Source organism: Oncorhynchus mykiss, chromosome 11 (assembly GCF_013265735.2).
Source record: "Oncorhynchus mykiss isolate Arlee chromosome 11, USDA_OmykA_1.1, whole genome shotgun sequence".
Lineage (NCBI taxonomy): Eukaryota > Metazoa > Chordata > Actinopteri > Salmoniformes > Salmonidae > Oncorhynchus > Oncorhynchus mykiss.
The window spans coordinates 51638530-51658628 of NC_048575.1; the positions used below are offsets into that span (position 1 = coordinate 51638530).

General features: G+C 45.0%; 1 protein-coding gene and 1 non-coding gene across 3 annotated transcripts in view; both read left to right on the forward strand.

Annotated features, from left to right (window-relative positions):
- LOC110535902 (sarcoplasmic/endoplasmic reticulum calcium ATPase 2) overlaps nucleotides 1-20099 on the forward strand; it is a 51451-nt gene that overhangs the window by 28169 nt on the left and 3183 nt on the right. For both annotated transcript variants that reach the window (XM_036935722.1, XM_021621269.2), the window contains exons 6-19: nucleotides 7686-7766; nucleotides 14165-14250; nucleotides 14548-15012; nucleotides 17040-17128; nucleotides 17263-17365; nucleotides 17458-17589; nucleotides 17686-17805; nucleotides 17919-18137; nucleotides 18294-18629; nucleotides 18763-18983; nucleotides 19073-19275; nucleotides 19465-19550; nucleotides 19646-19779; nucleotides 19923-20040. In XM_036935722.1, the coding sequence (XP_036791617.1) occupies nucleotides 7686-7766; nucleotides 14165-14250; nucleotides 14548-15012; nucleotides 17040-17128; nucleotides 17263-17365; nucleotides 17458-17589; nucleotides 17686-17805; nucleotides 17919-18137; nucleotides 18294-18629; nucleotides 18763-18983; nucleotides 19073-19275; nucleotides 19465-19550; nucleotides 19646-19779; nucleotides 19923-20040 (2393 nt within the window). The remainder of the gene's footprint in view (nucleotides 1-7685; nucleotides 7767-14164; nucleotides 14251-14547; nucleotides 15013-17039; nucleotides 17129-17262; nucleotides 17366-17457; nucleotides 17590-17685; nucleotides 17806-17918; nucleotides 18138-18293; nucleotides 18630-18762; nucleotides 18984-19072; nucleotides 19276-19464; nucleotides 19551-19645; nucleotides 19780-19922; nucleotides 20041-20099) is intronic.
- trnaa-ugc lies at nucleotides 13300-13375 on the forward strand. The gene has a single exon. It is a non-coding gene; the product is annotated as a tRNA-Ala (tRNA).

Here is a 20099-nt window from a genome sequence, read left to right on the forward strand (position 1 = left end):
CTTCCACAGTGCTGCGGACAATCTTGTTCCACGAGGAGGGGTACCGGAAACTCTGGTACGGCCCCCACCACCATCTGGCAGCTCTCTTGTGGCGTCATGATGGTGGTCTGCCCGGTCGAATACCGCTTGGAGCCACTGTGGGCACAGGAGATAGACATCTCCTCACAATGCTCGGTCAGATGGGCCTGCAGGCGTGCTTGTATGAGTGTTACCACACTCCCGGAGTGTGGGTGTCATGACTGTCAACTTTCACCGGGGCCCATGGGTGCTGGTGGTTCGCTGTAGGGCCCAACAGGAGGTGACAGTTTACGGTGTGGCCCGACTCGTCTCCAGGGCCCCCTGATGGCATCGACTCCTCTCGACCCAGGCAATTCCATGCAAGGTGTCACTGGGTGCCACACTCAAAACATCACCTTTTGGTCTTCATCCACCTGGGGTTGTCGGTGGTGGGTTGACTTTCCCCTGGCGGTCTCCCTGTGGGTCTGCAGTCCTTTAGCCCAGCTGACTGTCAGATTGGCAAGTACGGTGGTGGGATCGCCCTTCGGTTCCCTTCGACGGCTCCTGGACTCGGCCTACGTCCTCTTCAGTAGGGCCTCTGTATTCTGGTGCGTCTCCACAGCTCCCAAGAGGTCCTCCCGTGGTTTGGGGCGTGCGTAGGCTTGCCGCCCTCTTCATGTCGTGAGGTAGCACCCGTAAGAAGCGATCCATGACCACTTTGTTGATAATGGGGAAGGTGGCTACATCGGTTAGGAGCCATGCTCTGGTGATGCGCAGTAGTTCGCTCACTCGGGCTCGGGGGGAAACTTCTGCCAAGAACCTCCAGTTGGGACCAACAGGTTGGGACCACCTCCCACTTGAAACAGTCGTATTTAGCCGCCTGTTTGGTGTTGAGATCATAATACGCCTTTTGGGCGTCTCTGGACAGGAATGGGCCCAGCAGACTCGCCCACTTCGCCTTGGGCCAACCTTCACAGAGTGCTGTCCATTCGAATGTGTAGAGGTAGGTCTCGATATCATCATCCTCCGTTAGCTTGATTTCAAAAAACCGATTGGGATGCGATTCGGTCTGTGTTTCTCCTCGTAGCTTCCTGACTTCCTCCAGCTGTTGGACATTCTGTAGACGCTGTTCTTCCAGCGTTCGTTCCTGAATGTCCTGTTGGGCCCGAACGAACTACGCTATCAACTTGTCCGCGCTGATACTGCGTAAACGTCAACCCTGGTCTGACCATGTTTTCAGACTTGCCTGCATTCTCCACCACTTGTGGCAGACCAGGGAGTTTGATCAAAATGTTTACACAGATCAGACAAGTGTGTTACCTCAGTTTCAAGGGTGTTTATTTAAAACAATAAAGAAAAATAACCCGGCTTCCTCTGGGGTAGAACACCAAGCCCCTCGGTTCTAGCAGAACGTGAGGACCTCTGTTAGGTAGCAACCTCTCACTACCTCCAACCCTCCCTTGTGCTGCACTCCTGGCAGCTTTATGGGCCCCGTACGGCTGGTGAGCAATCAGCCCCTTGATTATTCTCCAGCGTCAATCAGCCTCAATTAGTCCTGGCTGGAGGACCTGTCGAGACTTGGCATGTCCAGCAGAGGGAGCCACCACCGCATGATGTAGAATGTCTGTCACCACCAGGTCTCGACGAGTCTCCCCCTTGTGGCTTGTCCGCGGTACGCCACAATAAGCTCTCGCACACACACACACAAAGATACACTCACACAGACACAGTTTCACACTCTTCACATACCCTGCTGCTACTCTGTTTTATTATCTATCCTGATTGCCTAGTCACTTTTCAGGGATGCAAAGTAGTCACCTTTCGGCAAAGTTTGCCGTTTTGAATCCAAAATAGGTGATCCATGTGATTCGTGAAGATCCAATGAGAACTTTGGGTGGGGGGGGTGGGGGGGGGGGGGGGGGGGGGGGGGGGGCTTTGGATCACTACTAGCTGTAAGTGAACGAGTGATGCGCGTTTGGAGAAATACGGGCTGTATCCAAGGCTCAGCCAATCGTTCACATAACAGAATGCAGCATGTGACTGAAGAGAGGAGACACAACCAATGTGCTAGTTACAGCGTCAGCGTTAGCTTTGGAAATACAGCCAGAGTGTGAAAGGGTAGTTGGCGCGTCCCCTGAACGATAACGAAGAGGTAGGTGAGAAGCCTGACCACGGAGACGGGGGCGAGAAGGTGATGAAGCGTACTTCATGAGCTGTAACCGAAAAACAACTGGCATTTGGATTAGAGGTCACCGATGATGATTTTTCAAAACCGATACCGATTATTGGAGGACCAAAAAAAAGCCGATACCGATTAATCGGCCGTTTTTTTTTTTTTTTTTTTTTTAATAAATAAATACAAATTTAAAACATATTTGTAATAATGACAATTACAACAATACTGAATTAACACTTATTTTAACTTAATATAATACATCAATAAAATCAATTTAACCTCAAATAAATAATGCAACATGTTCAATTTGGTTTAAATTATGCAAAAACAAAGTGTTGGAGAAGAAAGTAAAAGTGCAATATGTGCCATGTAAGAGAAGCTAACGTTTAAGTTCCTTGCTCAGAACATGAGAACATATGAAAGCTGGTGGTTCCTTTTAACATGAGTCTTCAATATTCCCAGGTAAGAAGTTTTAGGTTGTAGTTATTATATGACTATTTATCTCTATACCATTTGTATTTCATATACCTTTGACTATTGGATGTTCTTATAGGCACTTTAGTATTGCCAGTGTAACAGCACAGCTTCCATCCCTCTTCTCGCTGCTACCTGGGCTCGAACCAGGAACACATCGACAACAGCCACACTCGAAGCAGCGTTACCCATGCAGAGCAAGGGGAACAACTACTCCAAGTCTCAGAGCGAGGGACGTTTGAAACGCTAATAGCGCGCACCCCGCTAACTAGCTAGCCATTTCACATCGGTTACACCAGCCTAATCTCGGGAGTTGATAGGCTTGAAGTCATAAACAGCGCAATGCTTGAAGCATTGCGAAGAGCTGCTGGCAAAACGCACGAAAGTGCTGTTTGAATGAATTCTTACGAGCCTGCTGGTGCCTACCATCGCTCAGTCAGACTGCTCTATCAAATCATAGACTTAATTATAACATAATAACACACAGAAATACGAACCTTTGGTCATTAATATGGTAGAATCCGGAAACTATCATCTCGAAAACAAAAAGTTTATTATTTCATTGAAATACGGAACAGTTCCGTATTTTATCTAATGGGTGGCATCCATAAGTCTAAATATTCCTGTTACAGTGCACAACCTTCAATGTTATGTCATAATTATGTAAAATCTTGGAAAATTTGTTCGCAATGAGCCAGGCTGCCCAAACTGTTGCATATACCCGGACTCTGCGTGCAATGAACGCAAGAGAAGTGACACAATTTCACCTGGTTATTATTGCCTGCTTACCTGGATTTCTTTTAGCTAAATATGCAGGTTTAAAAATATATACTTCTGTGTATTGATTTTAAGAAAGGCATTGATGTTTATGGTTAGGTACATGTTGGAGCAACGACAGTCCTTTTTTGTGAATGTGCACTTCATCGATTTAAATGCAACGCTAGATAAACTAGTAATATCATCAACCATAACTAGTGATTATGATTGATTTGATTTTGTTTTTTATAAGATAAGTTTAATGCTAGCTAGCAACTTACCTTTGCTTCTTACTGCATTCGCGTAACAGGCAGGCTCCTCGTGAGGCAGGTGGTTAGAGCTTTGGACTAAACCGTAAGGTTGCAAGATTGAATCCCTGAGCTGACAAGGTAAAAATCTGTCGTTCTGCCCCTGAACAATGCAGTTAGCCCACCCACTAGGCCGTCATTGTAAATAAGAATGTGCTCTTAACTGACTTGCCTAGTTAAATAAAGGTGTTAAAAAAATTAAAAAAAACAGTGTCCAAAAATACAGATTTCTGATTGTTATGAAAACTTGAAATCGGCCCCAATTAATCGGCCATTCCAATTAATCAGTCAACCTCTAATTTGGATAGTTTGAGGTGAGGGGATTAAGTGTGGCACATTAAGTATCTTGCTAGCTAGATAGAATTCTCTGTTAGCTAGCCAGAGAAATGTTGAGCAACATTATCCAATTTAACTGATCAAATAATTGAGTTTATGGTGTTAAACATTAGCTGGCTAATAAAGTCAGACAACTAACGTTAGTTAAAACCTACATGTACATTTGACTGTATCGCAACTACGTCGTACCGGTGCTCCTTGTATATAGCCTCATTATTGTTACGATTTCCTTTTTTCATTTAACTAAATGTTCTTACCTTTTAACTCTGCATTATTGGGCAAGGGCTCGTACGTAAGCATTTCACGGTAAGTCTACACCTGTTGTATTCAGCACAAATAACATTTTGATACAATTTTAGACTTCCCTCTGTGAGGTAGGTTGCCTGACCTTATCAGGAGTGAAACAAATTGTTCCACATTAGACAGTTGAAAGATGCGATTGAGCTCTACACAATTATATCGGAGAACGCTGTCTCTCACGATTGGCCCATGGCCACTGGTGGTCCAGAACTCCTGGCACCAGTTTCTGTATTAATATGGCCTGACACACGTACCCAACTGCACACCGGTGTGAGTCTCTCTCTCTCTCTCTCTCTCTCTCTGTGTCTCGGTCTCTCTCTCGGTGTGTCTCGGTCTCTCTCTCTCTCGGTGTGTCTCGGTCTCTCTCTCTCTCTCTCTCTCTCTCTCTCTCTCTCTCTCTCGGTGTGTCTCGGTCTCTCTCTCTCTCGGTGTGTCTCGGTCTCTCTCTCTCTCGGTGTGTCTCGGTCTCTCTCTCTCTCGGTGTGTCTCGGTCTCTCTCTCTCTCTCTCGGTGTGTCTCGGTCTCTCTCTCTCTCTCTCGGTGTGTCTCGGTCTCTCTCTCTCTCTCGGTCTCTCTCTTTCTCGGTCTCTCGGTCCCGCTCTCTCTCGGTCCCGCTCTCTCTCGGTCCCTCTCTCTCTCGGTCCCTCTCTCTCTCGGTCCCTCTCTCTCTCTGTCCCTCTCTCTCTCAGTGTGTGTGTGTCTCTCTCTCTCTCTCCTCTCTCCTCTCTCCTCTCTCTCTCTGTGTCTCTGTTCCAGTGTGTACTGTTTGTTCTAAGAGCCACTCCTGTTGCGTCTGAGTTTTGGAAGGCGGGGCTCCATGTCCGAGTGACAGCGTCTGGGATTATCTCCTCCACCTCTTCCTGTTCAGTGGGGATGACGGGAAACAGCTGCTATCAGTTACAGTTCATATAAGGAAATCAATGACTGTGCAGGGGCATAGCCATGGGTGGGCCTGTGAGGGCATAGGCCCACCCACTGGGGAGCCAGGCCCAGTCAATCAGAATGAGTTTTCCCCACAAAAGGGTTTATTACAAACATAAATACTCCTCAGTTTCATTAGCTGTCTGGCTGGGTGGCTGGTCTCAGACGATCCCGCAGGTGAAGAACCCGGATGTGGATGTCCTGGGCTGGTGTGGTTACATATGGTCTGTGGTTCTGAGGCCGGTTGGACGTACTGCCAAATTTTCTAAAATCACATTGGAGGCGGCTTATGGTAGATGAGGAATGAACTTTCAATTCTCTGGCAACAGCTCAAGTTGACATTCCTCCAGTCAGCATGCCAACTGTACAATCACTCAAATTGAGACTTCTGTAGCATTGTCGCATTTTAGAGTGGCCTTTTATTGTTCCCAGCACAAGGTGCACCTGTGTAATGATGCGCTGTTATAATCAGAATCTTGATATGCCACACCTGTCAGGTGGATGATTTATTTTGACAAAGGAGAAATGTTCACAAACAGAGACGTAAACAAATTTGTGCACAAAATTAGAGAGAATATTCTGGGATCTTGTATTTCAGCTCATTAAACATGGGACCAACAGTTTACATGTTGCATTTATATTTTTGTTCGGTATAGTTTTCTATTTTCCTCTCCCCTCAAGCGCACAGAGGGATCATGTTTGCATAATTAAAAAACAAACCATTTATTAGCCTTCCCATTTTCTTTTCTGTCTGCACGACATCACCTTGTTCGTCCTGGGATGGTTTAAAGTTGACTACAGATGCACGTCTTCCTGTTTGTCTCCTTTGTGAGATGGTCTTTGTGTGGAGGTGTTTTTATTAGGGGAATTCATTTTGACAGGCCAGCCTGGTTAGTGGAATAAATGTAATACTATGTGGAGGCTCCAGGGCCCGGTTTCCTGATAGCAATATAACTTTGGCATCTACGAGGGCCGACGATTTAACATGCGTTTCCCAGAACACCACGCAGAGAGAATGATCAATTGGTACGTCGTTGGAGCAGGTCTGCTGATGGGATCGAAAGAAAGCCAGTGCTACTCTCGGATCAGCTTCCTCCATTCAAATTTTACTTTAGCATTATAATTATTCCACAATAGTGATGGCGGATCAGCTCCTAGAGATTTTATCACCTATGGGTGCAAATATTGTGGCGGCTTATTCTAACGCTTACTCTATAATTAAGCATTAAATCAAGATTTGGTATATCATGAAATATATTGAGGAAAAAATTGTAGTGTACAAATTGCAAATTAGAAGTCAATTAATTGAACATAAATATATAGGCCTATAGCCTACACGGTATATCATTTAATGCAGTCATTCTGTTTTTAATTTGATGTGTCCTTTTTACCCTTTGCTTGTTTGTAATAATTGCAAAGACAATGGGAACTTTGTATTTGCAGTCAACTTCACAACGAAGTCATCGGCAGTCGCAGAGAGACGGATAAACATCTTGATTCTATGTTTAGCAGAGATCTTCTGTGTATAAAGTGACACGGTAGGGAAAAACGCATCTAACGACTCACTTAGCTGTTCCACGAGTGGTCTGAGGCAGTCGGTAAATAACAAGCGGTTTCAAGTCCTGCTTTGGTGACGATGGTTTTGGGAAACAGCTCGGAGGTTTAACGATGCTCCTATAAAAGTTGTAACTACTTACTTAGCCTTAAGATGCTTTTGGGAAACCGGGCCCATATCTGTAAGAGCAAATTGACATGTTTTATGTAGAACTGCTCTGCACGTTGAAACTGAAAGAAGAACCGTGCTTTAAACGAGTGTTTTCCCCATCTCCCAGCATTTATGCGCTAATAGGTTGCTGAATCGGGTCACCACAACTCAGATGTGGTCCAAATTGGGTTCTTTCTCAGGGACCGGCCTTTTAAGGCTCGGCTCACCAGTCCTCCATTTCCTCTTCCGGCTCTGGTGCTCCTTTCTCCCCTACAGCGATAGAAGCCCAGGACCCTTCCTCTGTCTTCGTGTGGCCCAGCAACCAATCTTGAAATGAGCTATAGTCTGTCGGTTAACAGTGATACTGAATAAATTGCATCTATATTTCAGTGAACAGCTTGGTAGTCTTCAAGGTCCATTAGTCTAAGCACTCTGTATAGGGTGGTTTTCTTCATAATGTTTTGCTTACAGCATAGGCTTAAACTTGTTTATGGCTTTGCACATGCATAACCAGTTTGTCTTGAGAGACCTGTAACTATATTGTGTCTGTTTTGTGCTACAATGAGTTGACATCATAGGCAGATGTTATGGAGGTCATGTGAGGTATCATGTGTCCACTTTCTGCTGATTTGCAATGCATCATTGTCCGTCTATGACATTGTAATCTGTTTCTCTAATTCTCTCTGTGTGTCTGTCTTCTTTCCCCCCTTAGTTGGAGACAAGGTTCCTGCAGACATCCGTCTCTCTTCCATCAAATCTACAACCCTGAGAGTAGACCAGTCTATCCTGACCGGTAAGACACACGGCTGTTTGCTGCACTGTTTATCCTATACTCAGGGTTGCCATGTCCACGATTTTCCTGCCGAATTGGGCTACTTTGAAAATTATGTTGCAGGTGAAAATGTGTTGGTTGCGGGTTTTTGGGTTATTTCTAAATCGCACCTTGGCCGTTGTGGCATTTCTCTTAAAACAAATATAGATATATATTTCACTGTGACTTGCTGCTGGCAGAGAGGCAGTCTGTGAGTGAGTGAGTGAGTGAGGGGGGGGGGAGAGCACCGCAGCGTAGTCCACTATTGGCTGAGTCACATGAATGAGAGGAGCCATAGCAGAATGTGCGTCACGTCGTGACAACTGTTTTTAGATTATCATTATAGAAACACCTATTTTTCTCAAACCCTTTTTCCATAAAACATATTAACAGGCTAGAGCTGATGCACATCAATACATAATGGAGACAGAGCACTGGATAATGACTTTGGGCGCACTAGAGCGTATTACATAAATTATCTCGGATGTGGTTTAAACTCCATTATAATGTGGACTTTGCTTAAAGAAAACAGTATCAAGCAAAGTGTTTTACGCATGCTCAGCTCTCAGTTATGGAACTCCCTTGCGTGGTTCTTTTTAATGAAACTGACATTAAATGTGGAAATGATACATTTACCTCTGGCCATCAATTAACCTATTAATTTAAAAGGCTACCATTTGATACAGAAAATATGTTGAAATTACAATCACTGGCGTCATTGCAAATCAATTTGTGCCACTTGTGTAGTCTACCTGGAGCTGGCAAACTGATTTATTAAATAGCCAATCATTTCAGTTTGTTGTAGCCTTTTTGTTACTGTGCGATTATTAAGGGCCGAGTTTAGTTAATTCAATTGGAAGTTATCAAAGCTCTATTGCAATTGCAGATCAGTTGTTAGAATGCATTAGATTGATGGTAACCATGGTCAGATTAGGCCAAACAAATAAACACTGGCTGTTGTTGACAAGCATATTCAGATCATATACATGTTATTTAATTCAGTGATTGAAATTATGACCCCCATCCTCAGTAGCCTATTCCAGCAGGCTATTGGGAAACACTTATCTTGAAATCGACTCGCTTATTCATGTTTAATAAATGAGTCTGTTAATTTGAACTAAGCAAGCTGCTAAGTCGTTCAGTTTACTTCTTGCCTAGGCTACTGTAGACTACTGTAGACTATCTGAAATGATATGTAGGCCTATCAGGGGCTATAGGCTACCTGCATTTATTCAACCAAACAATGGCAAAGTTGAATTAATCATAAACCCAGATTTAAGTCTGTAGCCTATGCCTTTTATTTATTTTTTATTTAACCTTTATTTAACCAGGTAGGCCAGTTGAGAACATGTTCTCATTTACAACTGCGACCTGGCCAAGATAAAGCAAAGCAGTGCGACAAAAACAACAACACATGGGACAGTACAGTCAATAACAATAGAATCAAATCAAATGTATTTATATAGCCCTTCTATAGCCTATTCGATGCTAGTGCAGTACGCCACATGATGTTTTTGTGCTGGTCGAGGACAGTCATGTCTGGAGTGAACCAAGGTCTATATCTGTTCTTAGTTCTACATTTTTTGAAAGGGACATGCTTATTTAAGATGGTGAGGAAATCACTTTTAAAGAACAACCAGGCATCCTCTACTGACGGTCAATATCCTTCCAGGATACCCGGGCCAGGTCGATTAGAAAGGCCTGTCCGCAGAAGTGTTTTCGGGAGAGTTTGACAGGTCGTTTGACCGCGGACCCATAACGGATGCAGGCAATGAGGCAGTGATCGCTGAGATCCTGATTGAAAACAGTAGAAGTGTATTTGGAGGGCAAGTTGGTCAGGATAATATCTATGAGGGTGCCCATGTTTACGGATTTAGAGTTGTACCTGGTGGGTTCCTTGATCATTTGTGAGATTGAGGTCATCTAGCTTAGATTGTAGGACGTCCGGGGTGTTAAGCATATCCCAGTTTAGGTCACCTAGCAGAACGAAATCTGAAGATAGATGGGGGGCAATCAATTCACATATGGTATCCAGGGCACAGCTGGGAGCAAGTCAATCTCACAAATAGGCCATTTATAACGGTTTGTAGTCTTAACATCTGGCACATAATGACGGCACAATTGCCAGAAAATAGCCTAACACTCGTTTAGAGACCCTCTGTCCAACTTTCATCACTTAAACTCTCCTGTCTTATTTATCTATAGTTATGCACATCCACGCAAGTGATTTATTTACCATTCTAAACTTGGTTTGAGCCCTGAATGCTGATTGACTGAAAGCTGTGGTATATCAGACCATATACCACGGGTATGACAACATTTGTATTTTTACTGCTCTAATTACGTTGGTAACCAGTTTATAATAGCAATAAGGCACCCCATGGATGTGTGGTTTATGGCCAATATACCACGGCTAACTGCTGTATCCAGGCACACCTTAATCTCTGCGGTCATGAAAGATCCCATGGCACTTGTCGTAAGAGTAGGGCTGTTAACCCCGGTGTCCTGGCTAAATTCCCAATCTGGCCATCAAACCATCACGGTCACCTAATAATCCCCAGTTTACAATTGGCTCATTCATCCCCCTCCTCTCCCCTGTAACTATTCCCCAGGTCGTTGCTGCAAATGAGAATGTGTTCTCAGTCAACTTACCTGGTAAAATAACGGATAAATAAAATTTAAAAAATCTTGGAACTACCCATCCCGGATCCGGGAGAATTGTCATCAACTACACTAATTAGCATAGCGCAACGGTCAAAAAATATTACTAGAAAATATTCATTTTCATGAAATAACATGTGAAATATAGTGAAACACAGCTTAGCCTTTTGTTAATCACCCTGTCATCTCAGATTTTGAAATTATGCTTTACAGTCAAAGCAAGACAAGCATTTGTGTAAGTTTATCGATAGCCTAGCATAGCATTATGTCCAGCTAGCAGCAGGAAGCTTGATCACAAATCAGAAAAGCAATCAAATTAACCGTTTACCTTTGATGAGCTTCGGATGTTTTCACTCACGAGACTCCCAGTTAGACAGCAAATGTTCCTTTTGTTCCATAAATATTATTCTTATACCCAAAATACCTCAGTTGTTTGGGCACGTTATGTTGAAAAATCCACCAGAAATAGAGGTCACGACAACGCAGAACAAAATTCCAAATTATATCCATAATATCGACAGAAACATGGCAAACGTTTTTTATAATCAATCCTCAAGGTGCTTTTCAAATATCTTTTCGATAATATATCAACCGGGACAATTGGCTTTTCAGTAGGAGCGAGAGGAAAAATGACTACCTCTGTCTTTTACCCAAGAATCACTCTGAGAGCCCTCAGCTGGCCACTTACGCAATGTAGTCGTTTACGCTCATTCTTCAACATTAAGACGTGAAACTACGTCAAAATGCTGTGGACACCTTAGGAAGTATGTAGAAAAAGGAATCTGGTTGATATCCCTTTCAATGGCCAATAGGGGTGCATAGGAATACAACAGTTTCAAAACACGAGTCACTTCCTGATTGGATTTTTCTTAGGCTTTCGCCTGCAATATCAGTTATGTTATACTCACAGACAATATTTTTACAGTTTTGGAAACTTTAGAGTGTTTTCTATCCTAAGCTGTCAATTATATGCATATTCTAGCATCTGGTCCTGAGAAATAGGCGGTTTACTTTGGGAACGTTATTTTTCCAAAAATAAAAATAGTGCCCCCTAGTTTCAAGAGGTTATTAATAAGAACAGCCGTTAGCCGTGGTATATTGGCCATATACAATACTGCCCTCATGCTTTGTTGCTTAATCATAGCAGTCAAACTAGTTATACCGACATCCATTGATGGAAATGATCAGGTGAGTTTAAGGGCAAATTATTTTCTCTTGCGACATATTCAAATTCCTTTATTATGTCATAGCTCGCAAGAGTTATTATTTTGATTAAAACCGAATTCAGCTTCTAATGTTATTACATTTTCCGTCTATTCCTTAATTGGCTCGATAAAGGGTTTATTGTATAAATGTGGCAACTACTCTAATACTGTGAAAACATCTTGAGGGTAGTTTTCAGGCTTTTTGGGCAGGTTTTAAGTGGTCATTTGATCTGGAAACGTTATCTAGATCTGGCAACCCTGCCTATACTGAACAAACTTAGGATACTGTACTTCTCTAGTAAAAATAGATTTTGTCAGATGCTCATTCCAGGTGTTCTACAGCTGGCTTTACTGATAGCAGTAGCTACTCTGAGCGTGCAAGCATACTGTATGACTTGCTCTTGATTGTCCTCTGCCACAGGTTTATTTGCATTCATTCCACGTAGGCAAACTCTAAAGGTTTATTCCTTTAGAGTTTGTTATTCAAAACTTTGTTTGATAGATGACTCGCGTCTCTAAAGTAAATGTCTCTTTGCTGGTCTGACAGTTTGCAAAGCTGCTCTACACTCGGTACACTGGCAGCCCAACTGCTCAGCACAGCACAACAAATGTTTTACTTTAGCTTGTCCAAATGAAAGACGTGCATTGTTCATTTAATATCATGACAAGGGGCTTGACATTCACTTTTTTTTGCCACTTGTCCATTGAACAAGTAGGACAGATAAGTCACTCGGTCTGTAACACAATTTTCACATCGTTGTATGATGCAAGGATTCCACTTTACAAAATAGAATTATCTTCTTTTTTTTTACCAGGCAAACATGTACGCTATACTCCCCCTTTTAAGGCTCTCCTGGAGGATGGTTGGCCACCCTTGGTAGCCTATAAAATATTGCAAAATTACAACCAAATATATTTTATGCCGTTATAAAATAATTCCCTCCAGGGCTCGAAATTAAGGGCATCCCGCGTCCCTGGGACGATAAAAAAAATCTATACGGTTCAAACGGACAGTTATGGGATGACAGATCCCAAATTCATACAACCGCTGCACATTAAAACATTTAAGAAGGCAATGTGGCTGACTCAACGGATCAGACCGATTTAGCTTAAAAATCTGATAGTTGTATTTCTTCATATTTTAAACTCAACAATGCGCACTTGGCTGAAAGCTATGGGCAAATGTTCCAAAATGCAATTAGCGCAAAACACTGTTCTCCTAACGTACCTCGATGAAAATATATTTTAGAAATTAAGACGGGAGTTCTAAAGAATCATCAACTAGCATGGATGCTAATATGAATAGGGTTATTCCTTTGGCTGCTGGACAATGAAAGAAAGTTGATTTGAAAACCAATAGAACATGAGAAAAATGTTGGTTTCAATGTCATTAAGGGTTTTAAAATAATCCTCTCAACATTTCAATGGTCGTATTTTGGCTAGGCTACTTTGAAAAAAAATACATGCTTCATAAAATGACATTAAACATTCAGGTTTTAAACAACTACGTTTGTTAATTAGTTTCAAAATGCTGACCACCTTCGATGAGATTCAAGGTGGGTGATGTGCGGTGCGCAACAGGCGCTGTGCTTTGAGTACGTCTACAGAATCAAGTCTTTAGATGTTCATGTTAATTACCCTTCATTATTGGTCCCATGTGGCTCAGTTGGTAGAGCATGGCGCTTGCAACTCCAGGGTTGTGGGTTCGTTTCCCACTGGGGACCAGTACGAGAATGTATGCACTCACTTATGTTGCTCTGGATAACAGAGTCTGCTAAATTACAAATTAAAAATGATATTTGTCAAACATGACTGGTATTTAACGTATATTTATGTAATTCAAAGTTTCATTAAAGTTTGGCTACATTTTATGCCGCCTCCCTCATGTCCACATCTGTTTTTTAAATTTATGTACATGAAAAATAGATTTGATTTTTCCAATGTTGGCCTCTGATCAGAGTAATCGTTTGATATTGTGATAATTTTGTACTTGTCCTGGACAAGACAACAGGGCTCAGTGCGACCATTTTAGTTTCCTAAATAATTTGTGCTTTCTGGAATTTTTTATTTCGGAGCACCAGTGTGCCTAGAAAAATGCAAGGATTCTAGCTTTATAACCTCAAATATATTTTGTGCTCCTTAATTTCTTTGTGTGCGCCTACATTTTTCAACTTAGGCACAGACCTGCTCCTTGTAAAAAAAAAGGTTTTAAAGTCAGTGTAGAGCCCTAATCAGTGTTAATGTCGAGCCTGAATGAATGAATGAATGAATGAACGAACTGAGTTCACCTCTGAACTGGGTTAATAGCAAGGGTTGATTTCCTCTTGATCCATATGATTAGAGGCTTTGCCCTGCATCATGTGCACAAGCATTCAGAGCGAGGAATGTTACACATTGATTGTGGCGTGGGAGTCTATGATTGAAGTTGATGTAGTTTTTCCCTGAGGCGATGGACACCGACAAAGGGATATCAGTGTGATATGTGATCTGCACTGCTCTCCGCTTTGATTCCAGGCGAGTCCGTCTCTGTCATCAAGCACACCGACCCAGTGCCTGACCCCCGAGCTGTCAACCAGGACAAGAAGAACATGCTCTTCTCTGTAAGCAACACTCTTCACGCCTTACTGCACCTTTTAGTGGCTGTACGATGATTGAACTCTCCACTATCAGCTAGTAGTTTGAGCTTCTCCTTCAGTTATTTGTTTCAAGTTGAAGACCTGATGCATGGATCTTTAACATTTGGGCACAAATTATTCCAGTATCACTCGATATCAAACGTACTTACAAATGCAGATCCTGCTATGTTATTTTGGTTTGTGAAAATAGAGTTTGAGTTTCCATTTAGTCTGCTCTCCTCAAGCATGTGTGGCCATAATGTTCCACCCGTGTGTTTTCAGGGCACCAACATCTCGTCTGGCAAGGCTATTGGTGTGGTGGTGGCTACGGGCGTGAACACTGAGATTGGTAAGATCCGTGACGAGATGGCAGCCACTGAGCAGGAGAAGACCCCCCTGCAGCAGAAGCTGGATGAGTTCGGGGAGCAGCTGTCCAAGGTAATCTCCCTGATCTGCATCGCTGTGTGGATGATCAACATCGGCCACTTCAATGACCCCGTCCACGGAGGCTCCTGGATCCGCGGCGCCGTCTACTACTTTAAGATCGCCGTGGCCCTGGCTGTGGCCGCCATCCCCGAGGGTCTGCCCGCTGTCATCACCACCTGCCTGGCCCTGGGCACACGCCGCATGGCCAAGAAGAACGCCATCGTCCGCAGCCTTCCCTCTGTGGAGACCCTGGGCTGCACCTCTGTCATCTGCTCCGACAAGACTGGCACTCTCACGACCAATCAGATGTCTGTCTGCAGGGTGAGTCTGGTTGTTTTCTTTATCTTGCTTTACACACTGACTGAACGGAGAGGTCTGCCTCTGAAATGGCTCTGTCGCATTACCTTGCTGTGATTGGGTTTGAGATGGTGTAAGCAGAAGGCTCTTTGTCGTGGGGAATCAAGAGTGAGCTGTGTAACAGAGGTGGTGAGGCAGCGACGTGCTGCGGCTGTGATCTACATTCAGCCGTGGGGTGACTGATCAGCCGCGGTGCTGTTGCATAACTGACCTTGCGTCACAGCTCTGCAAAGCATCCAGCCCCTCCCTCCCTCCCTCTTTCTGAGTGGCTCTCCAACACACTTACATTCTCTGTCCCAGAGCAGTGAGACATTTAATTATTCATTGAGCATGTTTATTCTCTTTTTGTTGAATATGCACAGAACTTTGTACGGAACCGCTGACTGCACTCCTTTTAAAACATGATTTTCTTTTCTGGATGAGTGACTCTTTATCGGCCAGCGGCTATTTATTTCCCAGAATACATCTATTTTGATCTAGCATTCCAATGGGTCTCTATGGTCTTATGTGAATGTTTTTCCCTCTCTAGTCATTTCCCTTCTCCTCTGGCGCAGACTTAGATTATTAGAATGGATGATGCAATTTTCGCCTTAATGCACTAGTAACTACTAGTCATCATGTCCTACGGTGCTTATCTCATTGTTTACATTACATAAGTGAGGAGGACATCTGTTTAAGCAGCGCATCATGTTAATATGCCAGTAGTTTGGCAGTAATATGCCAAACTTCCTCCACATTGCTTTCCCCTATCCAGTAGGTTAAAGGGATACTGCGAGATTCTGGCATTTTAATTTACTTACCTATAGTCAGATGAACTTATGGACATCATTTTGATGTCTCTGTGTGCAGGATGAAGGAAGTTAGCATTGGCTCGAGAAACTACTACTAACTAGCTTTAGCGCAATGACTGGAAGTCTACAGGTACAGTAGCATTGCTACTAGGATATCAAGAATCCAGTATACCAGAATCTCGCAGTATCCCTTTAAGATCTTTGAGGTAGAGGCTAGGAGCCGAAAGTGAGCCAAGCCTTCTACAGGTAACTGCCCAGCAACCATCTCCCATTTCATCTCCGTCAGTGATGCGTGGATAGAAAGTCTTCCACAAAATTGTTTGTGTTGAATTCACAGTAACAGAAGCATAATGTATCCAGCGAAAGAGTGTCATTTTTTTTCTAATCATCTGACGCCAGCAAGGCTCTTTGAAGTGTGCCCTCCGTCTGGAAAGGACATGACTGATTACCATCACTCTTCCTTCCTTTTTATCTCTGACTGAGACTGCTGTGGTGGTGTCCCAGCTGACTGGCTGTGACAGTGTTTGTGTGCATGTGCCTACTCTTAGGTTTGGACCAGTCCAGTTCTTCCTGAGGGAAAAGGCCAAGCCCTCTGGGCTCCAGCACTCTCTTCTCTTTATTCAGGCTCCCTGACAGACGGCCTCCACTATTTTACTTATGTAGTATTGACTAAACCAAACAACCAGTGCTCACTGCTACACTCCTACCATAACCCCCACACACAGCCAGAGAGGGCATCTAAATCCCTGCAGCCCAGAGAGTGTACACACACGCACACGCACACACACACACGTTATGTTCTTCTATTCTCGTGGGGACCTACATTTTTTTATTCCAAATCCTATTTTCCCTAACCCAAATTCTAAACCTAATTGTAACCCTTAACCTAAAATAGCCTTTGTCCTCATGGGGATGTGGGAAATGCCCTCACAAGGGAGAATTTTCCTTGTTTTACTTTTGGGGATTTTAGGTCCCCCACTAGGATAGAAGAGCCAACCACACACAGTATAGGGTGGTCTTCAGCCCTCACAGACTCTGTGGCGCTGACTTGATGCAGTCCACTCTGCTATTATGTTGTCGGTCTGCTGCCATCTACAGTGTCAGTTAAGAAACAGCCTCTAATGTAATGTTGTAACCATACATTGGTGTGAGATGATTAGGCCTAACCTTGTCTTGTCTGTGCTGTGTCGGGGTCTCCAGATGTTCATCCTTGACAAGGCCGAGGGGAACAGCTGCTCTCTGAACGAGTTCACCATCACTGGCTCTACTTACGCCCCCGAGGGAGAAGTGTGAGGACCAAATACACTCTTAATGCTAATCCATTCATGCTACAATTATTGATTTACCTCTAGTTACGTGTATTGTTAAACTCCCTCCAACGTTTCCTCTTGTGTCCGGCCCTGTCCTTTGTGTCTCCCTCCAGGTACCAGGATGGCAGACTAGTGAAGTCCTCTGCGTACGATGGTCTAGTGGAGATTGCCACCATCTGTGCTCTGTGCAATGACTCCTCTCTGGACTATAATGAGGTCCGTGCGCTCGCCTGCCTGCCTTTCTCCTTCATATGGCTCATCATGGGACGTGGAGTAGAAGTGACTAATGTTTATGTTTGTGTCATCAGGCCAAAGGTGTGTATGAGAAGGTTGGCGAGGCCACAGAGACGGCCCTCACCTGCCTGGTGGAAAAGATGAATGCGTTTGACACCGACATCAAAGGCCTGTCCAAGATCGACAGGGCCAATGCCTGCAACTCTGTAAGCCCACTAACAGCAACCGTTGAATGGTGTGAAACGTCACCGCTGGTTTGTGAGCAGGTTTCCTGAGTCGTGTGTCTGCGTGTCTTCTATTAGGTGATCACGCAGCTGATGAAGAAGGAGTTCACCCTGGAGTTCTCCAGAGACAGGAAGTCCATGTCTGTGTACTGCACCGCCAACAAGGCCCGCTCCTCCCTCGGAAAGATGTTTGTCAAGGTATCACCAGCTTTTAGCAACACTCCTATGCTTGACTCACTTTGAACCAAGTGTTTTTGAGTCGCCCGTGTTTGAATCGGTGTTTCAACCTCAAACTCGTTCTTACCCCACAGGGTGCCCCAGAGGGCGTTATTGACAGATGTACCCATGTCAGGGTGGGCACCAACAAGGTTGCCATGACCCCAGGCATCAAGGAGAGGATAATGTCTACAATCCGAGAGTACGGAACGGGGCGTGACACCCTGCGCTGCTTGGCTCTGGCCACCCGGGACGCCCCACCCAGGAAGGAGGATATGGTGCTGGTCGATTGTGCCCGTTTCGCTGGTTACGAGGTGAGGGTTACTCATCACCACTGTTGCATAAAGTAGATTATATCTGACTTACACTGCGGGATGCTATTACTATCATATCTAGTATAACGGTTGGATGTTGAGTAGGAACCCTGATGACAGCCCTGATCGTGTTTGTGTGTGTGTTTCACTGCTCAGTCTGGCTTGACCTTCGTGGGCTGCGTTGGCATGCTGGACCCTCCCAGGACGGAGGTGGCTGCCTCCATCAAGTTGTGCCGCCTGGCCGGCATCCGAGTCATCATGATCACCGGCGACAACAAGGGCACTGCCGTGGCCATCTGCCGCCGTATCGGCATCCTGAGCGAGGAGGACGACGTGGACAAAATGGCGTTCACAGGCCGCGAGTTTGACGACCTGTCTCCCCAGGCACAGCGCGATGCCGTGACCAACGCCCGCTGCTTCGCCCGTGTCGAGCCCTCCCACAAGTCCAAGATCGTTGAGTTCTTGCAGGGCATGGATGAGATCACGGCCATGGTACAATGAACCCCCCCGCTCACATCCCCCATCCTTATCCTTACTGTACCTGTAAAGCTTGTATATCTATTGTATTGCTGTTGTCATGTAGCCTCCTATCCATCCTTAAGTATCTCTGTTTTCTCCCACACAGACTGGTGACGGAGTGAACGATGCCCCTGCCTTGAAGAAGGCAGAGATTGGCATCGCCATGGGGTCTGGCACTGCCGTGGCCAAGTCAGCCTCTGAGATGGTCCTAGCCGATGACAACTTCTCTTCCATCGTGGCGGCTGTGGAGGAGGGCAGGGCCATCTACAACAACATGAAGCAGTTCATCCGCTACCTCATCTCCTCCAACGTGGGAGAGGTCGTCTGGTGAGTCTGCTGTTTGACGTACCTCCTCCTGGCACTGAGGTCTTTGTAGTTGTGCTAGTGGTGTTAACAATGCTTCTCTGTGCGGGCAGTATCTTCCTGACGGCTGCTCTGGGCTTCCCTGAGGCTCTGATCCCAGTTCAGCTGCTGTGGGTCAACCTGGTGACAGACGGTCTCCCTGCCACTGCACTGGGCTTCAACCCCCCCGACCTGGACATCATGAACAAGCCCCCCCGCAGCGCCAAGGAGCCCCTCATCTCCGGATGGCTCTTCTTCAGATATCTGGCCATCGGATGTGAGTTATTAGGACTGTTGTGCTTTATTTCAATTTTTTGTCTCAAATAGCTACATCTTAAGGTCAAGCTTACTACTACTGGCATACCCTGCCGTATAGTGTTATTGTGCACTCCTCTGCCCCCACCCCCTAGTCAGAGAACCAGTCTGTCCCACAGTCAGTCAACTGTTTCTACGTCTCTGTCCTCAGGCTATGTGGGAGCTGCCACAGTGGGAGCTGCTACCTGGTGGTTCGTGGCCGCTGAGGACGGCCCTTTGATCTCCCTGTACCAGCTGGTAAGACTAGCTCCTAGAGGTCAGCGTTACTGTCTGTGTGGTGTTGTACCTCCCAGCCTAAGTCCCTCGTGTCTGTCTGACTCCTCCCCCCACAGAGCCACTTCCTGCAGTGTTCCCCTGACAACCCTGACTTCGCCGACCTGGAGTGTCATGTGTTTGAGTCCCCCTACCCCATGACCATGGCCCTGTCTGTGCTTGTCACCATTGAGATGTGCAATGCCCTTAACAGGTGGGTCCCCTGTAGTCAGCGGAGCGTTCTTTCATCCTCAAAGAATAATTAGCATTCAGTGGAGGACAGCTCCAACTTTCTAATTACAAGAATGTGGACCCTAAAAAATATCTTAATGTGACCTTCAACCTCTCTATCCCCAGCCTGTCAGAGAACCAGTCCCTGCTGCGGATGCCTCCCTGGGAGAACATCTGGCTGCTGGGGGCCATCTGCCTCTCCATGTCCCTCCACTTCCTCATCCTCTACGTAGAGCCACTGCCCGTAAGTCAGCGTTTACTCCTATCAACCTCTCAACCCAGGTCATTCTCTAGCTGCCCCAT